The 21,938-nt window shown below is 43.2% G+C and overlaps 3 protein-coding genes across 5 annotated transcripts; 1 reads left to right on the forward strand and 2 right to left on the reverse strand.

Annotated features, from left to right (window-relative positions):
• Positions 1–3,436: 3,436 nt before the first annotated feature.
• Positions 3,437–9,850, reverse strand: LOC136941910 (glucoside xylosyltransferase 1-like). 2 transcript variants are annotated; one of them, XM_067234563.1, is made up of 8 exons: positions 9,399–9,850; positions 8,915–9,007; positions 8,418–8,598; positions 8,156–8,287; positions 7,606–7,857; positions 7,179–7,302; positions 6,650–6,822; positions 3,437–4,639 (listed from the first exon to the last, which is right to left on the reverse strand). In XM_067234563.1, the coding sequence occupies exons 1-8, from the start codon at positions 9,608–9,610 to the stop codon at positions 4,481–4,483; spliced, it is 1,326 nt and encodes a 441-aa protein (XP_067090664.1). In that variant the 5' UTR covers positions 9,611–9,850; the 3' UTR covers positions 3,437–4,480. The 2 variants fall into 2 exon arrangements, with proteins under 2 accessions (XP_067090664.1, XP_067090665.1); XM_067234564.1 differs by lacking the exon at positions 8,915–9,007 and having other exon boundaries at positions 9,399–9,849.
• A 244-nt stretch (positions 9,851–10,094) lies between these two features.
• Positions 10,095–14,554, reverse strand: ccdc77 (coiled-coil domain containing 77). The gene is made up of 12 exons (XM_067235197.1): positions 14,527–14,554; positions 13,712–13,759; positions 13,107–13,293; positions 12,861–13,003; positions 12,511–12,607; positions 12,246–12,327; positions 11,900–11,985; positions 11,665–11,813; positions 11,251–11,497; positions 10,930–11,055; positions 10,689–10,841; positions 10,095–10,519 (listed from the first exon to the last, which is right to left on the reverse strand). Exons 2-12 carry the CDS (start codon positions 13,747–13,749, stop codon positions 10,373–10,375), a joined length of 1,455 nt encoding a protein of 484 aa, XP_067091298.1. The 5' UTR covers positions 13,750–13,759; positions 14,527–14,554; the 3' UTR covers positions 10,095–10,372.
• Positions 14,555–14,781: 227 nt separating this feature from the next.
• Positions 14,782–21,603, forward strand: hdac10 (histone deacetylase 10). Of its 2 annotated transcripts, none has more exons than XM_067234894.1 (21): positions 14,782–14,861; positions 14,971–15,056; positions 15,208–15,342; positions 16,831–16,927; positions 17,148–17,245; positions 17,396–17,500; positions 17,721–17,789; positions 18,204–18,330; positions 18,416–18,481; positions 18,562–18,621; positions 18,717–18,806; positions 18,917–19,023; positions 19,146–19,213; positions 19,323–19,569; positions 19,871–19,961; positions 20,070–20,155; positions 20,270–20,326; positions 20,431–20,512; positions 20,679–20,879; positions 21,035–21,194; positions 21,328–21,603. In XM_067234894.1, exons 2-21 carry the CDS (start codon positions 14,992–14,994, stop codon positions 21,342–21,344), a joined length of 2,028 nt encoding a protein of 675 aa, XP_067090995.1. In that variant the 5' UTR covers positions 14,782–14,861; positions 14,971–14,991; the 3' UTR covers positions 21,345–21,603. The 2 variants fall into 2 exon arrangements, with proteins under 2 accessions (XP_067090995.1, XP_067090996.1); XM_067234895.1 differs by having other exon boundaries at positions 14,788–14,811.
• Positions 21,604–21,938: the final 335 nt, after the last annotated feature.

Consider the following 21,938-nt stretch of genomic DNA (forward strand, 5'->3'; position numbering starts at 1 on the left):
TTATTGCTAAAAGATTGCTTTGTTACACAAATACAGCAGTTGTGTGTACAGATTTATAATGTGAGCATAACATGAATAATACAACAAGAATGTAATTCAGGGGGGGGTGGGGGTGGAAAGTGATTATGTAATTCTGCAGGGCTCTCAAGTTTGATCAAAAGTTTGGCGTGAGGTTCCCGTTTAAGTCTGTATAACTCGAGTCAACTATCATCTCAGTATGCCTGCGCCTCGTCCATTAATTGTAATTAGCGGGACAAGTTATCCCTTGCTTCTCAGCGTGAGAAATGGTTGAAATGCACGAGTCTCATGGCGAATGTGTGAGACTTGAGAGCCCTGAATTCTGTAGGAAGTCATGTGTTAAGACGGGTGCCTGACTGGCCAGCTATAGGTCCAAATACAGTAGCCATAAGCCAAACCCACCAGCTGTCATGCCTTGACTCCCCACTTTGAACCAAACTAAACAGCCATGTGGGCCACGGCTAGTGCCAAGCCTTCGACGACATCCCCCCCAGCTCAATGCACATAAACACACACACACACAGTCCCTGACAGTCACATGTCGAAATGCAAGCACACAAACATGCATTCTAAGAAAAGACAGTGTTGGCCTATAGTTAGCCAATGTGCTCTTCAATGGACCCCATTGGGTTCTACATTAATCCAGTTGTTTGTGACAGTACATGCAATAATGATGAATCACACTAACTATATACTGATGTTGTTTTTCAGATGTACTGCAGTGCAATCAAGAAAGAAGCAAGTATTGAATCACAGTGCATTGTTCACTAATAGCACATGGCATACCATTGATTCTAGCCAATAGTGTTTAGCCCCCAGGCAGCAGGGATGGCTCATTGAAGAGATGCTTCATCAGTGAAAAAAGGTCAATTGAAGTGATTGATAACCTCTTTTATGAGAGGTAATACCGAGAGCATTACTTGTGAATTTTGTATGATGAATCAGGCTGACATTTGATACAATTGGGTCATAAAACAGACCAATGTGAGAGCTCATGAGTAGTAACATTCTTATTTTTTGTTTTTCTAATCCATGCAGCTGGTAATATATGGAATGATGGTTGAGAAGGTGACCCTTGGGGTTGATATTTGAGTATCAGTTGCAGTGTATGGAGAACTGATGCTAGGGCAAAAGCAGCTGTCCTCAAGTAACCTATGGATTACTTGTTTAAACATTGATCCAGTAGCCTACACAGAATGGCTGTTAGACATTGTGTCGTTAATCTAACCAACCTCTGTTCTTTGAGGAATAAATTAAAAATTGTAGAAAAGACTGAATCCAAATGGTGGAATTGAATATTTAGCCTACTGCTTGTGGGTTGAATGGTACCTCCAGGGAAACCATCTTAGGCCTCAGGTCCCATTTTTCCTTGAAATATTCAAAAATCTGCTAATCTTGAATTTATCCTCAGCCCCTGCACCTTCTTACCTTAGTCACTGACTGGGCTGATCTCATTTCATTTGCATATGCATATTTCTCATCATCTTCCATGCTTACAGCAGCAAATTCATAGCTCAACATGATACAGAAAGACCCATGCACAGCTAATGCTCAACAATAAATTTCATTAATTGTTTTAAGCTTTGACATATCAGCACAATTATACCTGTCTCAGCAGCGTCAGCAAATGTATTATTGATCAAAATGTTCTCATTCTTCAAACGAAATCCCACTTTGCCTGCACTAGGAAGGAAAGCATAGAGACAGATGTGCTTGGGTGAAAACACATTTCTTTTCCCAGGTCTGCCTGTCTGTGACAAACTTCCCACATTTCCTCGTCTCCTCTCCCGTTTGTCACTTATCCCAGTTTAGTTAACTGACAAGATTCATGGCACACAGTCAGCTGCATCTCTCAGCTAACGAGACTTAAAATGGAGAGAGGAAATTGTGTCAGTTAGGGAGATTATTGGTGACCATGGTTGCATGGTGAACAACCCTGTAAGAGAATGGATATGTTACCTTCCGAGGCACAGTGGGTATCACAGAGATCAGTACCAACCAGTCACTGTAGGCTTTTCAGGGGTGTTTCATACTGAACATGATGAGCTGTTTGTTCCTAAATACATCCATAAATGATAACTCTCTTCTCCAAGACGTCAGTTGGGATGAGTCAGTAAGATAAGTTGATCAGTTGGGATGAGTAGGGTAAGTTGATTTTCCCCTTACAGACAATTGCTTTATTTCAGTGTACTCAATAGAACTGAACATATTGAAACATGACATGCACCTATGCATTTCTTAGACACCCTTTTTACTCTGTGTGTTGGGCAATTTATCTCCTATTGACTGAATTTATGTCTGGGCTTTAGAGTGCTATTGAGCACCAGGATGCAAGTCAACAATAACATGAATAATCCATTGGCAGTTCCAGTCAGACGGCCAGGGAACGAGACCTCAATCGTGTTTCCCTGGGAAGCGAAGCCTGGCAGGAAAACACGCAGCGGCCACTCACTCCAAAATAACTTCAGTACTTTAAACATGGGAGGAACCATCTCACTAAAGCTCATTTCTTGAAGGCATTTAAATGATCTGATTTTAGCCTCCCTTTGTAAATATATAAACACTTTGTAGGATGTGGATATTGACCTCTGGCATTCTTTGTGCTGACTGTTTTAGTGGGCTGCATTATATACTTGTGTTATCCCTCCAAGGTGCTTTAATCACATTCAGGTTAAAGAGAGTGGAGCTCCTCCAGCAACAACAGGAGCCATAGCTAATTTAGAAACTTGCTGGTAGTCAGGATTTCTCCCTACCACAGAGTGAAAGTAGATGGCCTCTGGCTTTAGCATAACCAAGCGGAAGTTTCCCCTACTCTGCCCTCCGGCTGAGCGTGGATCATAATTCATTAGACATACGATTTCCATAAAGCCTGTTCTTTCGAAGTTTGGGCATTTGCTAACTGAACATTCCACCATCACATTTTGCAGCAGAAAGCCTCCGTCTTCATTAGTAAGACGTAAAGGCGTCAAGAACTTGTGCGATTTGGGTAAATCGGTCATTTCATGCACGTCTCCCAATCTGCCTGTGGACAGATTGGGAGGCTCTGCCTCTGACACACATGCTTCTTTTCAGCCATCCAAAAAACGATTTCTGAAGTTTCCACACATTGATATCTCCTTTTCAGCTTGCTGATGCTCTCATGGTCATGCTTTTTCCTGCAACATGTGGGATTGAGCAACAAGTAGGTCAGTAATTATTCATTATGGTCAGTGTGAGGCAGCGCTGAGTCAGGCATGTGCATTAAGAGAAAAAAACATAACACCGCACACACGTAAAGCCTTTATCATAACTGATTGTAGACTTCTGCACTGTACCTTATTTAGACTGGTCATTAAGTGTAACTCACTGTTCTGAATTGATGAATTGTGTCTCTTTATATATAAACACAAAAATGAATTCAATGTTATTTCTTGAGCTAGATGTGATTTATATTGCAATCAAATATTTTACTCTTCCAATATCATATTTGAAACGCTTCCGTCATATCTGAATATAACTTGTGTCATCAATAATAGTGCAAATATGGGGGTTATTTGGCATAATCTAGATGGGGAACAAATACCAACCAACAAAATGAAATTACAACACAACATTTTGAAAATTTGATCAGTAGACTCATGAAACATATTCCAGATATTGTCACCATTTTCACATTGACATTTACAAATAAAAATACATCTATAATACACCTCGCTACTGGGGCTGTCGTTACAAAGTAAACAATCCCATGTAAACTTAAGTGAATCATCTGATAATAGTGTTGTGCCATCATCAATACTGACATTTCCAGGTTATGCTCTTGGAGATATTATGGATATTATTACAATCATTCCATTACCAATAAAAAGTACTAGCACTGACTAGTTATAACGTACCTTAAAACAGAATAGTCAACATGTAGAGACAGACCACAGTGACAAAAAATATAAAATGTATTTTTAGGATATACAATAAATCTTAGCCCTAACTTTAACATCTATGTATATCATCATGGAAGGCTCTTGATATATAACATATATCTTTCTTTATTTAAGACCTGAGGAGACAAACGGACTGATTGTCAGTCGTCAGGGCTGAGGGCTTTGTGATGGCGCCCTGACTGGCATGTCTTTTGTATCGCTGAGCGAGACACATCCCCTCTCTAAAGGCAAAGTCATTCCAGTGTGTTTCACGTATCGCAGCATTGGCGATCACACGTTAGGCTGTTCAGATGCATTTGGGTGATCGTGAGTTTTCACATGGAAGTAATCAGAGTGTGCTCCTCTTTTAACTTCTTTCTCAAGCAACTTATTCACCAAGTCCTCTTTGTAAACAGCAGATCGTCCAGTGGACTTGAAGTCTTTATCAAGGGAAGTGTTGTGTCCCACTTCATGTTCCTCGTGTTTAAAATGCTTAGTTCAGTTGGACTGCCGTTTCTCTTGGCCCGGGACTTAAGTATGGTAATAGCAAGTCACACAGTTTATCATCCTTGTGTGGTGTCCTGTTGAACGCTCCCAATAGTCTGCTTGAGTCTCCTTGTGAACAGGTGGCTGGCTCTTCCGCAATAGGTGTGAGTGGTGGTCTGTAGCTTCACCTCTAGGGGGAGCAGGAGAGAGTCGGCCATGTTCTCACCAAATGTGTACTGCGGGGCAAACAAAACACATTTGTCATTGTCAGTTGAAAACAATATCATCATACCTCATTTAATTTCAGGTCAGTCAATGGTCGGTTGATGAATATTGAAATGTATCATAATTACCACAACAATAAGATATTGGGTTAGGTAAAGCATGACGGTGTTATTGAAACACCAGACAAAGCACTCTAGATATTACTTGATGGCTGTTTGCCTTTGTAATGTAAATGCCAGGGATGAAGCCCAACTCAAATGCCAGTCAATATTTGTCTTGTCTCTTGCACACCACAGAGCCCCAAGCACCTCAGTCCCCTTCATGAATAAAAAATCATGCTTCTTCACATTCTGTGGGTGCGCCTCACTTTTACAGCCGTCACAGTAAATAAGAGGAAATTACTTTTTTACGAGGTCTCATTTGACTCTTGTTCGGCCTAGCATTAGGTCACTCAAAGCACACTTGCTTTATTATGGTTCATGCACAACAGCAGGCCATAAAGCACCATTAACAGTCTTTCCTATTGATTTTATGTGGATAGTGGTGGTGCGTTGTCCACATCACATCATTGTGTCTGTAACATGACATCAGCACTAAAAATATTTACTACTCTTCTGAGGGCCTAGCTCTGTAATGGTTGGGCCCTTTACTGCCAGCTACCCTGCAGACCGGGCAAGGACTTGTCTGGGGAGGATTACTGGGCACTTCTTTGTGTGCTGCATCTGAGAGGTTTTTCTAGAACCTTCCACTCTGGGACTCGTAGGACGATCAGGGAGAGGCGGGGGAGGCTGAGAGAGGGCCTGTTAACCCAGCACTGCAGGGGCGGTGCTTCAAATCCCACAAAGTGTGGTAGAATTAAACGCCAGGACGAGGTTTGATTCAGCCACTCACTTCAGAACAATGTTTTAAACCAGTCTATTTTCACATGGATAATTCATGCCATCTATATTGTCTCTCTTAAACCTCCCCATGTCTGGTTGCGGCTTTTAGATAGACCTAACGGGTTTATCAGCATCTGTGTGCTTTTGTGTGGAGTTTGCTATAGGCTTGTGTTGGTTTGAAGATACCTAGTATAAGTTTATATGTTGTATATCTTATCATTCTCATCCGTAAAGGCTGAGTCCAGGGCTAGGGTTAACGACTTGCCACGAATCATATTTCTTTACTCAGTAAACAAGGCCTGTTTGACCATCCTCCCCATCAATCCAGCTCAATGTAGCAGACATAAGGGTGGCCAAGTGAGTTCATTTGTTGTGTGTGTGTGTGTGTACTGTACTGTGCGTGCTGTCAGAGAGGGATGGCAGTGTGGGGCCAAGTGCCCCCTAATGGAGCAAGCTCGTTTACTTAATGGCTGAGAATATTGCCCACAGTGATGGTGGCTGGTCTGGGGGCATGTGGTGGTAATGGATAGAGATCAGCTAATGAAGCACCCCCCTCCATCAATGCTTCTGCCTCGCCTCCCTGCATCCTGAGATCCCAACAGCAGGGGATCGAAGGCGGGCCGGCCGGCCCAGGAGTGCAGGGAGACAGAAGGCCACAGGCTTCCTGTTCTCTGACGGACGGACGGGAGTCAGCCACCCCCATCCATCACAGCTCTAAAGATTTCAGCATTAGGAGGACCGATCGGCACAGTGGAGGAAAGGGCTTTGGAGATTAGTTGGCTTTGGCGGAGCCTGGTCAGAATGACAGAAAAGTTAAAGGGGCTATTGATTTTGCATTCGGGGCTGGACGGAGGGAAGTCACCCTAATAGAAAAGCAATGGTCGGCAGTGCCCTGATGATATAATTGAGCGAACGCTGGTCGAAGAGGTCGTTTCATCACAACAATAGTGATTGGAGAAACAGCAAGGGCTGAGGAGATTTAACCACAATATAGTTGGTGGATGTTTCCCAGCCACAACATTACTCTAGTATTTCTCTGGGTAAAGATGGGAAAATACACTTCCAGCTTGACTTCAAACACCTTTCTACCTAAAACGTTACAAGTACTTCAAATCAACCACGGTACAAGGACAGTGGTACCTTTTGGATGGCCTCATAGACAGCCCGAAACGCTGGCTGCTTGTCATCATGGTAAACGCCTCTATTGCCATGTAGAATGAAGACTCCGTCTTGCTCGGCTTGGCGACAGTTGCTGCCGTAGATACAGTGGTCTGGCCGGTAGTTCCACTGGCAGGGGAACACATGCAGGCTTTCTGCAGGACAGAATGGGGAAAAGTTGCATTGCAGACATTTCTTGTAATAAATGACCTACCCGAAGAGTCTATGGGAGAGTGGATCTTCTAACAAGGATTATGACCAGAGTGATGATGTAAGAAGCTAACCAGAACTGTCCCCTGTGGTTTTAGCATTCTAGATCTATAGCATTTAATTATGGATAGGTATTAGATCAGTGGCAGAGTATTTGACTGCAGATCAGCAGATCAAGAGCTTGCAGGTTTGAATCCCCCGCGTACAACGCTTTGTATAAAAAGCAACTGCTAAATTAGATTGAGGTCAAGGTAACACTTCCAAGTGAGAAGTAACAATCCGCCATGAAACTGTCTCAAACCTGGGTTGTGGTGGAAGATGATGTTGAGGAGGTCCTGGTCCCCCCATGTGATGTTGAGTTTGTATTTCTGGAGGAGAGGCATCAGAAGCTCATTCCAGCTCAGAGGAACACGTGTCATGTCATTCTGTCAAGAAAACAACAACAGTCATACCAAAGTATTTCAAATTCAATAATGATAGACAAATAAGACAAAGCAGAAAGGGCAAACAACCAAATCCACACTGGTGTGAACCCTGAGAACGTGAAGCAGGACATTCACTTCCTTGTAGCGTGCGAGCAATCCAAACAAATGACAACAGTGACCTCCTCTGGTCAACACTGGTGGTACAACAGAGCCATAACGGCAGGTAGATTCAATTCAAGGAAAACAGGACTACTTTTACCTGAAACACACAACAACACAATGTCAACTGCAGCGTGACAATACCTTGAAGAGTCTGCCTCTGATGCGAGTCATGTTCATGAGCATGACCCCAGAGTTGACCCCCGTCCTCCCGTAGTAGGGGTGTCTGGCGAAGCGGTTGTACCAGGCGATGCGCGGCTCCTCGTGCTCCGGAGCCATGGCCGCTACATGGCTGGAGTTGAAGAGGCTGAGGAAGGACCAGATCTCCTCCACTGGCTGCAGGAACAGGATGTCTGTGTCTACGTACAGCAGAGAGTCCACGTCCTTCAGAATCAGCTGATTGACAACAACAAAAAGAGAATTTAAAAAGCTATTCAGTTAGACCTGGCATTCGTTTTAAAAGTCAAAACCACATTTCCTATGTGAAATATGCCATATATCCTTGTACAATAACAAATGGGCCGACTGCCAATCCCCACCTTTGTTCCCATTCCCAACAACACAAGATGACCTCAATTAGACAGTGATGGACGTCACCTGACTGAACTGAACTCTTGTCACAAGCATACGCCCCCACTTTTGTCAAACCCCGAGGATGATCGTTTATGGCGAAGGATGCAGTTGGATAACTAACCGGTAGGAAAAGCCTCTGAGACGCACATGGTTTGAACAGCTTTTTCCACTCGTTGGCATTCTCACGAGGGAAGGTGATGGGATATGTAGTATAATTGAACTTGTTCTGGACGACACTGGGCCAAGTGTTTAACTAGGAGGAAAAACAACACAACGTAGCCTATGTAAAAGCAGACATCACAGCTAATCAGGCTTTCATGAGGAAACATCTAGTCTTATCCCCACATTTGTAATTGATCACTCACTCTGCTACGAAGACTTACAGAATCTTTGAAGCTGTTGTGTAGGTGGTCCTCGGCAAAGATGTGGAAGTGCAGTGGCTTTGTGCTGAACAGGACAGCAGACTTCAGCATGGTGAGTGTCTCTTCCAGTCTGGGGCCACAGGCCACCACACCCAGGTGCATTCTCTCTGTGCTGGTCTTCACGCCAGCGCTTGGTTTCTCCCTGAGACAGAAGGGGGACATAGAAGAGATGTGTGTCAACCAACATCTGTGGCCCAATGTGTCCCTGTAGTGGGAAGAAAGAGGCACCCTAAATGGAGAAAGATATTCCGGTATGTTCTGTCTGGACTTCAAGCCCAAAGCATTTGTAAAATGTCACATGGAATACCTACTTACAGAGGCAGACAAACAATTAGGGCAAACTGGAGGAAACATTTAGTCTTGAGTTGTGTTAAGTTCCACTACAAGTAGTTGAAACAACTTAGCATACATAAAGAAACCAATGTGGCCCTCTCAGGAATTGCCCCAACCAAGCATACCTAGAAGGTGAATCCATAAAGCAGTTCACGTCACAAACATCAGGAGGCAGTCTCCAATAGGGATTCCAGTAAGACACAGACAATGAATTACACCTGACAGAACAAAAAGAAAATACCTTTTGGATTCTTCCAATACTTTTATTTGGGGCATATAGTAAGGGATTTTGTTAGCTCCCGTAGTCATTTATGAAATAAAACAGTGTCGGTGTTAGACACAACTTATGTGCGTAACATAACAGGTTAGTTTTCCGTAAAGCCGTACTGGGCTAAGAGCTGTTTGCCCTTTTGTAATTTCAGAAGTAAATCAATACATGATCAAAGAACCTCACTGTATGTATTCGTTACCTTGGATAATGCTAGTAAGCTAACTACAACGCATGTTATTTGCAAGCTCGTTAGCAAATGTTGTCCATACACATCAATAGGCAAGTGCAGAGCAGCTAGTTAGTTTTAATTGTTGGAAAATGTTGCCATTCCGTCATACCTGTCACGTAGCCTGTCATTTAGGCCTGCCACTCCTGGCTCTTTCCTGAGAACGTACCCCGTGTCATAACTCTTTCTGGAGCCCTTTTGTTTTTCCATGTCTGCCCATCCGCTCTGCGACTCTAAAGAAGACGCTAGTTGGTTAAATACATAAAGCACTGAAAAGAAAGCGAACACCATACACAGCGTAAGTGCTTGGAGATAGCATCGCATTTTTAACCCAGTTCGTTCGTATTTTGGCTAACGTCATCTAATCATGCTGCCTTGGTGTGTGGTTAGACTAGCTAGGTTGGTAGCTAACTAATCTGTTTCACTAACAGCCCCAGTCAATAGTAGGCGCCACCGTCCGAAATGTTATCTTATGAATGTAAGTGTTTTGCTTATTTCAGTCGAAAATAAATACTGAAGGCGTTGCCCGTATCTTGAATCCGTATCAACATTAGCTCTGACAATATTACATGACTCCAAAAGGGTGGAGAAATGAGGCAATTGCTTCTAAACATTATTCATGAGCATAATAGAGCAATCTCTAGCTCTTTTAAAGACCTAAGTTGACAGGGTGGGACCTGTGGATCGTCGAGTACGCTGCTGAGTAATAAGGCTGAGGCCCTGGCTAGTAGGCTACAGGCATTCCGTAGGGTACACATGACAACATGACCAACAGTAGGCTACATCTTTCATAAAAACACAGCTTTACTTAAAAACTTTACAGAATTATCACATTACATTTCATATAAAGACAATAAACGAATCAGTAGTGAAAAATCATGGGATCAACGTTTTACACAGACCTACATTGTCCATGTTGTATTTCAGATAATCTGAAACATCAACAATAAAAGGCACTGACCAATTCTATAACACCCTGAAAAATAATAAATACAACTTCAAACTTGAGCATTAGAAGCGAGTTCCTTTCATAACATCTATCATGTTGATGATATCCCACTTCAGTGGTCCAACCCGGGCTGGACCTCAGCTGTATCTCAGGTCATTCTCCAGGCCATAGATCTTGGCTTTTAGGGTCTTCAGCTCCCCCTGAACCTTCTTGGTGCGGGCATTGGTCTGGCGCACCTCGTGCAGAATTGCCAGGTCCTGGTTAGGGCCCACGTTCAATGTCACCTAAAATAGACAGGTGAGGTAAATTACAGACAACATCCAGTTGAGCACCAATGTGAAACAGATAGATTTGTACAAGAACAACAAACCTATCTATAAATATCTGACACAAAAAGTTTTAAGCTGTATTTGATTCATGTCTGCTTGCTACTGAAATCCCCTCATCTCTCACCTTGAAGAGCTGCTTCTCCACATCTTTGAGTTTCTGCCGCAGGTGTTTGATGTCAGTCTTGAAGCCCTCCACCTCCATGACCCGCCTCTTCTCCAGCGCCTCGTAGCGCTGTGTCATCATCTGCAGACGCTTTGCCATTTTGTCTGAGCGACCCTGCACATGTGATATACAAAACCACTCAGGTATCACAAGGATCACGCACACGCCCTCACGCATGCCCTCGCACATGCACACACATTACCTTAAAGATCTCTCTGCCCACATCCCCTTCCTCTCTAATCTGGGCCAGGTCTGTCTCCAGGGTGACGCACTGCTCCCGGTACATCTCAGCTAGACGGTGGGCCTGCTTCAGCTCCTCCTGCATCGACTGAAGAACAGATAATGGGGTGCAAGACCCCTTGTAACTTAACGAAAAATAGAACAGACTCAGGAGTAATCAAACATTTAATGTCATCTTTAATGAAGGAAATGATTTCAGCCAATGCATGATTAAATAACCAGATACCAGGTGATCTGCTACATGAATACATTACATAACATATTTTTGAAGTCCGGGTCCCACCTTGAGCTCCTCTCTGTAGACCTGGTCCGTGTCTGGTAGGGGCTGGGCCAGGAGCAAGGTTGCGGTGCTGGGACCCGGGTGGTCTCTGCCAACCCTGGCCTCCCTCAGTCTGTCCTGGTTCTGGTCCAGCTCCCGCAGCAGATGGTCCTTCTCCACCATCCAGCTCTTCTCATTGGCCCGTGAGTCAAACTTCAACTTCAGAAAGTCCCTGGTGCTCTCGTACAGCAGGTTCTGAGTACGCTGGAGTCTGGAAAGAGGGCCAGTAGAGACAAACTGTCGATGTACTGAGGCACAAATCGGGACTTGTCTGATATATTGCAAGTCGGTTTACATGGTGACACAATGCAGGACGGTTAGGATAAGGGGTGATGAAGCATTAATAGCAGTACTGTGTGTGAGGTTTAATAGACCTACTTGTCAGTGAGAGCAGTGATGCGGTCCTGGTCTCTCTGGTGCTGGACCTGTCCTTCTTCTACGTGGATCCTGCGGTCCTCCAGCAGAGACTCCACCTGCTCCTTTGACAGACGGGTCTGCTCCTCCATCTGAGCCTGCAGCGCCTCCACCTGGACAGGCAGAGACATTACAAGAGAGTGGGTCAACCTGAGACTGGTAGCCTTACTGGTTTGGGTTCTTATGTGTCACTCAGTACCTGTAGTAATAAGGTCTGGTTGTCCTTTCTGTACTGCTCGGAATCTCCATTCATCCCCTCCTCTGATCTGGCTCTCCGCTTGCCCTCTGCTCAGATACACACAGGATCAGGTAGCAAAGACAGGAAAATATTGCACTCCCAAATCAGATTATTCCACTTTTTGTAATCTAATTAGTTCTAAGAGCTGTAATCCTACTTACAAATTGGGAATTTGGGGGACTTCACTGTTTTGGGCTTAGGTTGATCTTACAGTAAAGGTATAATCTTAAAGTATTTGTATCTGATGAGAACATAGAGTTGCAGGAGAAGTTGGGGAGTATATTGCCATATTGATTTTGGTACACACCTTTAATGGATCCAACTCTTGATTTTGCTGTCCTATGAGGATCCTGGACCTTTGTCTCAAGCTTTTTTTGTGCAACAATGACCTGGAAAATAACCCAATAGATATAAAACAAACCAATGGTATGGTATCTTTGTAAATGAATCTTTATAACAAAATGATCATTACACATCCAAACATCAATACACCTATAAGTTAACTTTAAAATAAGCAAATAAGGAACATTTCTTCTCTCATTATTTGTCATCAACAGTTGGCTGGAACTGACCTTGTGTGGGGGGTCGCGGTGGAAGTAGGTGATCTCCCCAGGGTCGGGTCCCACCAGAGCAAGCAGGTGCTGGATCTTCTTCCTGTCCTCCAACTCTCTACAACACAGAGATGTTTAAGATGAAAAGAATAAGGTTTCTATTAATATCCGTAATCCTTTTTGTTTTACTGTTCAGAAATTTAAAACGTGAACAAATAGACTAATAAATAAGGGAACAAATAAAAAGTGATTGACAGTATGAAACAGTGTGGAACTACTGTCTATGGTCTCATCTTGTATTTGTTGGCATCGTATCTTTTGACAGACCACTCCCTATTCTGCATACTCATGTTTCTCTGAGGCTGTCCTACCTGATTTTTAGCCTGTCGTTCTCTGCGTAGAGGCGCAGGGCCTGTTCTCTCTCTTGGAAGAGGTACACCTGCATGTCGCTCAGCGCCTTCTGCAGTTCAGCAATCTCACCCTCGCGCTGACGCACCTCCCACTGCAGCTTGTGCTGGGAGGGCAGCGAGAGACAGGGAGATTAACAGGCAAACTAGTACATGTGAAAACAGACACACACACACAAACAGACTCTCACAAAAAGACATCTCTCTTACCTGGTCGTCTGTGGTAGCTCTGTACTTCTCCAGCATCTGTAGCAGATCCTCGTGTTCCCCATCAAACTGGGCAATCTTCTGCCTGTAGAACTCCAGCAGCTCCCTGGAGGGCCGCAGGTAGGCCAGGCGCTCATTGATAGGAGGCAGGGGAGAGTCGGGTTCCTGTCCCGGAGTACGACCAGTGGCTCTGGAGAGGGAGCGCACAGGAGACCACTGATCAAACTCAGACATGGTAACGTGAGGACCCCAGGGTTTTAGGGGTTAGAAGCTAGGGAATGTGGACACTAGGCTGAAATATCTAGATAAACCCAATTAAGGAATCATTCCTTAGAGTCAGATTACAATAGGAGCAGGGCTGGATTAGACACAATAACACTAGTATTCTGGGATTACAGTTAATTGTAGAAATCCAAATAGATCCTAATCACATAAATCAGGTCAGAGGTAATGAAACAAAATTATTTTTGCATAACCTCAACAGAAAGGTTGAGAGACAGAATTGAAATAGAGGAAACGTAATTTAGGCACAGATTTAGGAATTACAAAACTTGCATTTTAGAAATAATGTTAAGTAATGAAAATCCAGATACATTAGATATTCTAACCTGTTTGAAACATGATTCCTTGCAGGAGGGGACTCCATCTGTGTTGACCTGTAACGAATCTGCATGGATTGAGTAAATAACTATATGCTTATTATAATGTAGCCTACCTAGGAAACTGTTCATTTGTAAAACTAGCCTATATAGTTAATGTAGTATGACAAAATGTGTGTTTATTTTGAGGCAGTAGATTCTGCAAATCAAAAGTGATTTTACTGTAAATTAACGATGGTAGCTTAAGTTTCAAGTTCCCCAGTGAATGCTTAAATATTAATTCATCAGATGTCATAGAAATACCCCCACATTAATGTTACAGCGGGAACTAGTTTGTTGAGTGACTAACTGGTGGGTTAGTCACTCAACTCAATCCACTGCTCAGTTCGTTGCCACGACACGCTGCTCGAGTTTTCCCATCTCCTGCATATTGTCAAGTCGTTTTTGTAATGGTACTCGTTACAGACTGTACGTTGCAATTGCCAATTGGGCGGCAGGTAAAGCGGGACGTTTAAATCACGGAACATTTATATTATCTAGTGACACTAGTTTATTATGCTGGTTTATCACTATCTTAGTCATGGCATGCAAACAGCCACTGTAGCTGTACTAGTTACATTTTGAAAGCATGACAAAATGAGCTAATCGATTACTGGCAAGTATGATATCTTAAGTTAGCACACTAACAGTAGACTAGTTTACTTAGCGGAATGCGAATGGGTTGTGGATGAGTAGCCTAGCTAATTCAGATGTAGGCTACACTACTCACTTAGTGTCTGTTAGAAATCCACTAGTGTTTCAACCAAATATTTTCATTATCTTACCTCCACTGTTTTGAAGTTACTCTTTTTGCCGTTGTGCCGGAAATGGTCATAAATAGAGGAAGTAGGAAATGACAATGAAAATACATTTTTATTTATTTACCTATTTTAAAACCTCTGAGAAACATATACGACTAGATTATTACTGTAATTAACGTATAAAAACGCATTTATTTACTATATATGTATTTTTGTTATTTTGGTCTTGAAGTAAATTTTATGTGAATGCGTTTAAGTCACATGACAAAACAAAGATGTCGACGCCCTATTCCCACATGTTTTGATAAGGTTGCTATACATTTTGTTGTTATTTCTTTGTAAGCAGATTTAAATTCTCGGTATGTGACTACAAGCAAATTAAAAATCCTGCCAGTTTGCTACCCTGTTACTTGCTAGTCCATGCAGCAACCATACACATTGCATTGACGATGCTATTCTCTGTTGCAGTGCCTACTACATTATTCCAATATGAAGTCGGGAACTGCCCTGATATATGATGAGGAGATGACCAAATATAAACTTCTGTGGGTTGAGTAAGTCTTGATCTAATTCAAATATCGACTTCATATCGCCACCGGACAATTCTTTGTTTGCTTTAGTTTGTTTCTACAGCATTTCAAATAGTGTATTCAAATGTATGAATTTTATGTTTTCACGTTTCTCACGTGTGTCTGCTTTCTTTAGCCCAGCATGTAAGATAGAGGTTCCTGAACGCCTTACTGTGAGCTATAAAGCTCTGGAAGAGAATGGCCTTGCCCAGCGTTGTGTCAATGTGCCTGTGCGCCAGGCCACTGATGCAGAGATTCTACTGGCACACAGGTTAGTCTGACACAGTGACATACACACATCCCTCCTTCGAAAGATGCTGTGAAGCAAATACCATGATTTGCTTCTCAGTACATTATATAAATGTGAAATGGGTTGCTGAAATCATGTGCAAAAACGTGCCAAAGTTTTTTTGCAAAACCATATAGCAGGGAACTTCAATGTAGTTCAGAACAAGACTATGCACGCCTAGCTCAGCTGGACCCTGAATGCAGCTGGTTGGGAACATCGTCTGCCAGAAACAAACTTAAACGTAAATGTTCTGTTGTTTTTGAACGTCATTGTCATCAGTGTTGAGTCTGAATGTTTCAGCCCTATGCCTGGCAAGTGTGAGAGCGCCGAATTGCGTAGAGGCCAAGAGCGGTATTGCAGACAGAGATTTCAATTATAGCTCGCAACATACTGAGACATTTTTGGAGCTGTGAACTTAGTTAAACATTTTTAACTATGAACTGAACTAGTTCATAAAAAAAATTGTTAAAAATGAACTGAACTAGTTCATGTAGAAAGTGAACTTTCCCAACAATGTTTGTCATTACCTAGCATATTGATTACTTGGTAAACTGAAGCCATGTTCATTTTACATTTAGTCATTTAGCAGACGCTAGAGGCAAGTAGGGTGAAGTGCCTTGCCCAAGGACACAACGTCATTTGACTCGGCCGGGAATCGAACTGGCAACCTTCAGATTACTAGCCCGACTCCCTCACCGCTCATCCACCTGACTCCCATTTTAATACCAAGTTTATTTGTATACAGTAGACTAACCTTTTACAGCAGTGAGAGTAGGATGTATGTATGTCCACACAAAAGTTGTATTATAAATGTTTGCATGCATGTCTGCTTATGACAAGATAAATACAGTTAAATTACCCCCAAATTTCCAGTTTATTCCTGTTAATTCCTGTTAATTCCCGTATATTCCCGTAAATTCCCGTATATTCCCGTAAATTCCCGTGGAAATTTTCCAACTTTGAATATTCCCGGAATTTTGCAAACCTAGATATGTGGAGTTAGACTGTTGAACAGTTTCTCACCTGTTTTCAGCTCAGGTTTTGTGTAGGCGGGGCAAAACCCAACCTATCTACGTCACAGACGGTTTATATAACCTGCATTCTGTTACTCAGCTGGTATGATGCAAAGACAAAGTAATTAACACATAAAACACTCAGAGACTGCAGGTAGGTCTGATCTGATATCTGCAATTGATTTAGCGAGTTGTTGCTGTTGTTGCTAAATTCAATAAATTCGAGGGGTCAGAGCTTCAGCTCCTTCAGGTGACACGCCCCCCCAGTATCAAGCAGAGAAGACTGCTGATTTTTCTCACAATTTCAAAGCCTAATTTAACATACTTATCTGTGTTTTTTTCCATTCTAATTTGGGTGGGTAGTTAACAACACATTCTTCTGTGGTGTGATGAACTTACAACTCATTTTAAGTTCTGCTTTACAGCATCTTTAATCTCCTGCTCATCTGTCCCACAGTGAAGAGTATCTGGAGGCTGTCAAGAAGACCCCTCACATGACCCTGGAAGAGCTGATGACCTTTACCCAGCAGTATGGAGATGTCTACTTCCACCCAGTGAGATGAACACTTTCTGGAAGACACACTATAAATACAGTGTACAATATTTTAATTGTTATGGTAGAATGGCAGTATGCAAATGGTGTAGTGTAAATGTGTGTCTTGTCTCTTTCAAAGGAAGGGTGCTAAATACATTAGAAAGCCTGGCATTGGTTGAGCAGACATGGTTCACTGACTGACTTTGAATGAATGATGTGTCTTTTGTTGTTTTCTTCAGAACATCTACCACTGTGCCAAGCTGGCTATAGGTGCCACACTCCAGCTGGTGGACAGTGTGCTGACAGGGAAGGTGAGGAACGGCATGGCGTTGGTCAGGTGAGTCCTCATCATAGAGAGAGTATAGAATCAGCTACCGTAAATCTCAATTGTGTTGTTCTACTACATCTCCCAGAATGCTGTTCTTTGAGTCTAGGGGCTCACGTATCCGGTAGTTGGTTTTTACCCTTATTATTTTTCTCTCTCCAGACCTCCAGGACATCACAGTCAACGTAGTGCTGCTAACGGCTTCTGTGTGTTCAACAATGTAGCTATAGCAGCCCACTATGCTAAAAAGCACCACAATGTTAAAAGGTAAGGAGAAGGTGGGTAGAGCTTAACCTACTTACGACTGTGATTTCATAGTCGTAACATTATGTTTTCTTTGTTGTGTATGTTTTGCTAAATACTGCTGGCTGTGCAACAAATCCCCCCCCCCCCCCAGGGTACAATAAAGATGGCCTTACCGTACATGATTTTGTTCATCTACACTGACATTCCTGAATGTTTTGGGCAATCATTTTCTCACTCTTAGGGTGCTAATTGTGGACTGGGATGTACATCATGGACAAGGGGTGCAGTACAGTTTTGAGGATGACCCAAGGTGAGATTCATCACGTTCAGTGCCGGTCCTAGCACATTTGGTGCCCTACTAGGCAAGATTTACCCCTGGCGCCCCCCCCCCCCCCCCCCCTTTAACCCTAGCCCCACTTTTTAATGCCAGCAGAGGGCGCCAACCACAACACATACATATGACATGCCGCGGTTGGCGCCCCCTGCTGGTAGTGCGTTTGAAACTCAAGGACAGCGGGAGGGTTAATTTAATTGGATGCACTTGGGAAATCGCCGCCCCCCTCTTCATGCCGCTCTAGGCGGCTGCCTATGTCGCCTATAGCAAAAACCAGCACTGATCACATTGGACATTGTAATAATAATAATACATATATTATATTCAGGCTAAGATCATTACTATTCTGGCTTACTATCACTTCTGATATTTGCATACTCCATTTCCCAGTGTCCTCTACTTCTCCTGGCACCGCTATGAGCACCAAGACTTCTGGCCCAAACTTCAAGAGTCAGACTATGACAGTGTAGGCAAGGAGAAAGGAGCTGGCTTCAACATCAATGTTCCCTGGAACAAGGCAAGGCCCCACAACTACTTTCATGTATTCTTCATCAAAATCGTATATGATAACCTTGCTATTTTCACCTTTGTTTCGGTTTCAGGTTGGTATGGAAAACAGTGACTATCTGTCAGTCTTCTTTCATGTCCTCCTACCTGTGGCATACGAGGTGAGTTCATGCGATAGAGAACAATCTCTGTATTTACTTTAGGGATCTGAGAATAACACATTTCATGCTGCTTGTTTCAGTTCTGTCCAGATTTGGTATTGGTGTGTGCAGGGTTCGACTCGGCCATAGGTGATCCAGAGGTCAGTCAGTCTAACCTCCATATAAGGCCTGTTGCAACAGTACACCACAGAAGAACCTTTTTTTTCTAACCCTTTGTGTACATTCTATGTTCCAGGGACACATGTGTGCCACCCCAGACATATTTGCCCACCTCACCCACCTCCTCATGTCCCTGGCTGGGGGTAGACTGTGTGCAGTGCTTGAGGTAAGTGTGATGCCGCTGAAAAAAATAACTCAGCGGCCAATGGTGATAATAAAATATACCAAGAAGACTGTTACTGTTGTATACTTCACTACAAATCATTTGGTTTCTAGGGAGGGTACAACCTGACCTCTCTCGCCCAATCAGTATGCCAGACGGTCCAAACCTTGCTCGGAGATCCCGCCCCCCAACCGTCAGAGCTGAATGGCCCCTGTGAGAGGTCTGCTCAGTTATCAATCATATATATTGTGTCAATCAAAAAGTATGGTACCCTTAATGACGTGTCCTGTAGTGTTGATAGTACTGATGTTTAGCTCAATTTACGTCTTCGACTCTCTTCAGTGCTCTGGAGTCTATTCAGTGTGTCAGGGCAGCACATAAGCCATACTGGGACTGCCTCAAACATGCAGGTACAGGAAGGCAACGCACTCCTATACCCATCAGACACACCACTCACTCAATCTTAACGTACATCATTTCTTTTGCCCTTTACAAACCCAGTAACACTGTCTCCCCCAGAGGCTCCACCCATCTCTGAGCCCAGTACCAAACGCTGTAAACAGACAGAGGGAGAAGGAAACGGGAAGGCAGAAGATGGAGAGAAGGAGGAGGAGGAGGAGATGGTTGTCTGGCAAGAGTCTCCATTGAGGCTGGTCCCTCCATCCCGTACAGCTGCAGTACTGCCAGCTGAGGTGAAGCCTCTGGAGGGATGTGATCTGCTGGAACCCTCCCTGGCTCCTGCAGCAGACATACTGCAGACACTGAGGTCTGCATTAAATATTGGTCTGATTACATTTTTATTATAAAATATTCATTGTCATATGTAATTCTACAAGGACCAAATAGTCTACCATAAACAAGGACCATGAACAAGATGTACACCAATTCAATATGTCCGTGGACAAATTAGTTAAATTAGGTACATTTTGTAATCAATTGAAACACTGGAATTTGTCTCAAATGAGAATTGTTACGATTCCAGCTCAATACAATACTTACTACAACAATACTTGATTTTCTATGATTAACCTTTTTCTTTACATTGTACTGTTGTTTAATTGAAAAAGGAATGACCTTTTTGAAAAATCTGTGGCTGAAGCATCTCTCAAGACCCTTTACAGTGTCATTACTCTTTTTGAAAAAATGAAGAAAAATGAGGTGAGAACATCCTTTGTTGTTTTCCGCTCAGATCATTTCCATGAATACTAATATAGTGCTAAAATGGAAATTGAATATTGTTCTGACTAACCAGTTAACATGTTTCAGATTCTGAATGGTTTGGCGCTGGTTCCTCATGTTCCCATGGCAATTTCATGTGCTGTTAAGCATGCTGCTGAGTCACTTACCAACCGGTACTTGAAATGATAACCTTTGACCTTTTCCAATACTAGACCCACAGTACAGACAATATGTGGGGTATAGCTCATGTAAACACACAGACATCTGGATGCATTTATTCTCTGCAGGGTCCTAGTGGTGTTTGTGGGGGAGGAGGACGTCACAACCTACAGCACAGAAGAGGGGTGAGTATTTGGGTCCTATAGCGTTAACTTGTCTAGTAATATCAGATGTTTTGCATTGGATGTAAAGTATTATAGAATCCTTATTGGCATCTCCTGTCTTGTAGGAAAATGCTGTTCGTGCAGATAAGCAGGGGGCAGTCAGGAGAGCAGAAATCCCAGTATAAAGTCTCTGTGTGTCTGAAAAAGGTAAGCTGATTCAGTACTCATCCACACAAATATTTCATTGTTTCCTGAACTGTGGGCACTTGTTTTGGTCCTGGGAAATCCAAAGTGTGTGTGTGTGTGTGTGTGTGTGTGTGTGTGTGTGTGTGTGTGTGTGTGTGTGTGTGTGTGTGCGTGCGTGCGCTTGTAGTCTCCACCAGAGGACCGTAGTGGCCTAGCCGGGTTCATGCATGCAGTGCTGGGCCTGCTCCTGCCCCTGGCCTACGAGTATGACCCTGGTCTGGTCCTGCTTGCCCGATCGCCTGGCTGTGGGGTAGGGGAGGCAGCCTGGGCCCAGCTCACCAGCCTGCTCCAGGGGCTGGCACAGGGGCACACACTGGTACTCTTACAGGTGAGAGTGAGAATACAATCAATACAGGACTTCACTGGGAGTTCATCCTAAATTATTAAAACATTACAATCTGTGTATTTATTCTAATACAGTGCAGTCCAGATGAAAAATATATTTTCTTGTATTCTATAACTGTATATTCTGTGGTACTCTAGGTGGGGGAGGAGAAGGCTCTAAGGGGCACCGCAGCCTCTCTTCAAGGGGACCCTGTGCCCTCCTTGGGCCCCCTAGGACCCCCCCCACCTGAAGATGTTGAGGCAGTAGAGAGACAGAGACAGAGGCTGCAGACCAGCTGGAAGCTACTGCAGACCACAGGTTAGGATGTAACAAACCAAAATACAAAACAAGATCATAGCAATCTGAGACATATTTATAAGGTGTGATCACTTTATGAATACAAATGAAGATGTTTTGTAACTCTTGTATTGTTGACCTGATTTCTTGACAGCAATATCAGAAAAATGACCCAGGGACCAAGATGACCACGTTCACACCTGTGATTTACAACCAGCAAGATCCTACATTTTCAATTTTTATACAGTTTTCATAATGTGTGTAATATTAATATTAAATAATATTAATTGGTAGCACAGTTGTCAATTGTTAGCCTACAATTGTTAGACACTTTTATTTTAATTTGTAAACTTTCTGCTAAAATTTTAGGCCTATCCCTCCTATACAAGTATTTGATTTGTATTCTGTAAACTCTCCTATTAAATGTCAGAATGGTAGATGAAGGGGCATGTTAATGGTGTGGTTTGCTGGTTCCACTTCTCCTACCTAACGCTTGGGATAAAAATGTCTGCTAACTCTGTTAAGTCAGCCGTTGTGTTAAACACACCCAAAGATATGCATCATGGCAGGTGGTCACAGGCTCTCCCACGGTCATCCTCCCTCGCTTTCACGGGATAGCCTGCTTTATCCTTCATCCAGCCATTGACTGGCGCTGTGGGGTACGGTAGATAAAAGCATAGCCTTCCCATACAATGAGTCATCCGGGAATACTGATGCCAAACAATCGGTGTTCTCTTTCTACCCTATTGTTGCCGTCTCCGGTGA

Source organism: Osmerus mordax, chromosome 4, assembly GCF_038355195.1.
Source record: "Osmerus mordax isolate fOsmMor3 chromosome 4, fOsmMor3.pri, whole genome shotgun sequence".
NCBI classification, from domain to species: Eukaryota; Metazoa; Chordata; class Actinopteri; order Osmeriformes; family Osmeridae; genus Osmerus; species Osmerus mordax.

Coding starts and splice junctions, on each gene's coding strand:
- ccdc77 (XM_067235197.1), bottom strand. CDS start 13,749: ATGGAGTCCCCTCCTGCAAGGAATCATGTTTCAAACAG. Junction 13,004..13,106: donor GAGCTACCACAGACGACCAG/GTAAGAGAGATG, acceptor CTGCCCTCCCAG/CACAAGCTGCAGTGGGAGGT. Junction 10,520..10,688: donor TGGAGAAGCAGCTCTTCAAG/GTGAGAGATGAG, acceptor TGTCTATTTTAG/GTGACATTGAACGTGGGCCC.
- hdac10 (XM_067234894.1), top strand. CDS start 14,992: ATGAAGTCGGGAACTGCCCTGATATATGATGAGGAGATGACCAAATAT. Junction 15,057..15,207: donor TATAAACTTCTGTGGGTTGA/GTAAGTCTTGAT, acceptor TGCTTTCTTTAG/CCCAGCATGTAAGATAGAGG. Junction 20,327..20,430: donor ACCTACAGCACAGAAGAGGG/GTGAGTATTTGG, acceptor CCTGTCTTGTAG/GAAAATGCTGTTCGTGCAGA.
- LOC136941910 (XM_067234563.1), bottom strand. CDS start 9,610: ATGCGATGCTATCTCCAAGCACTTACGCTGTGTATGGTGTTCGCTTTC. Junction 7,858..8,155: donor CTCAGAGGCTTTTCCTACCG/GTTAGTTATCCA, acceptor GTTGTCAATCAG/CTGATTCTGAAGGACGTGGA. Junction 4,640..6,649: donor TCTATGAGGCCATCCAAAAG/GTACCACTGTCC, acceptor TTTGCCCCGCAG/TACACATTTGGTGAGAACAT.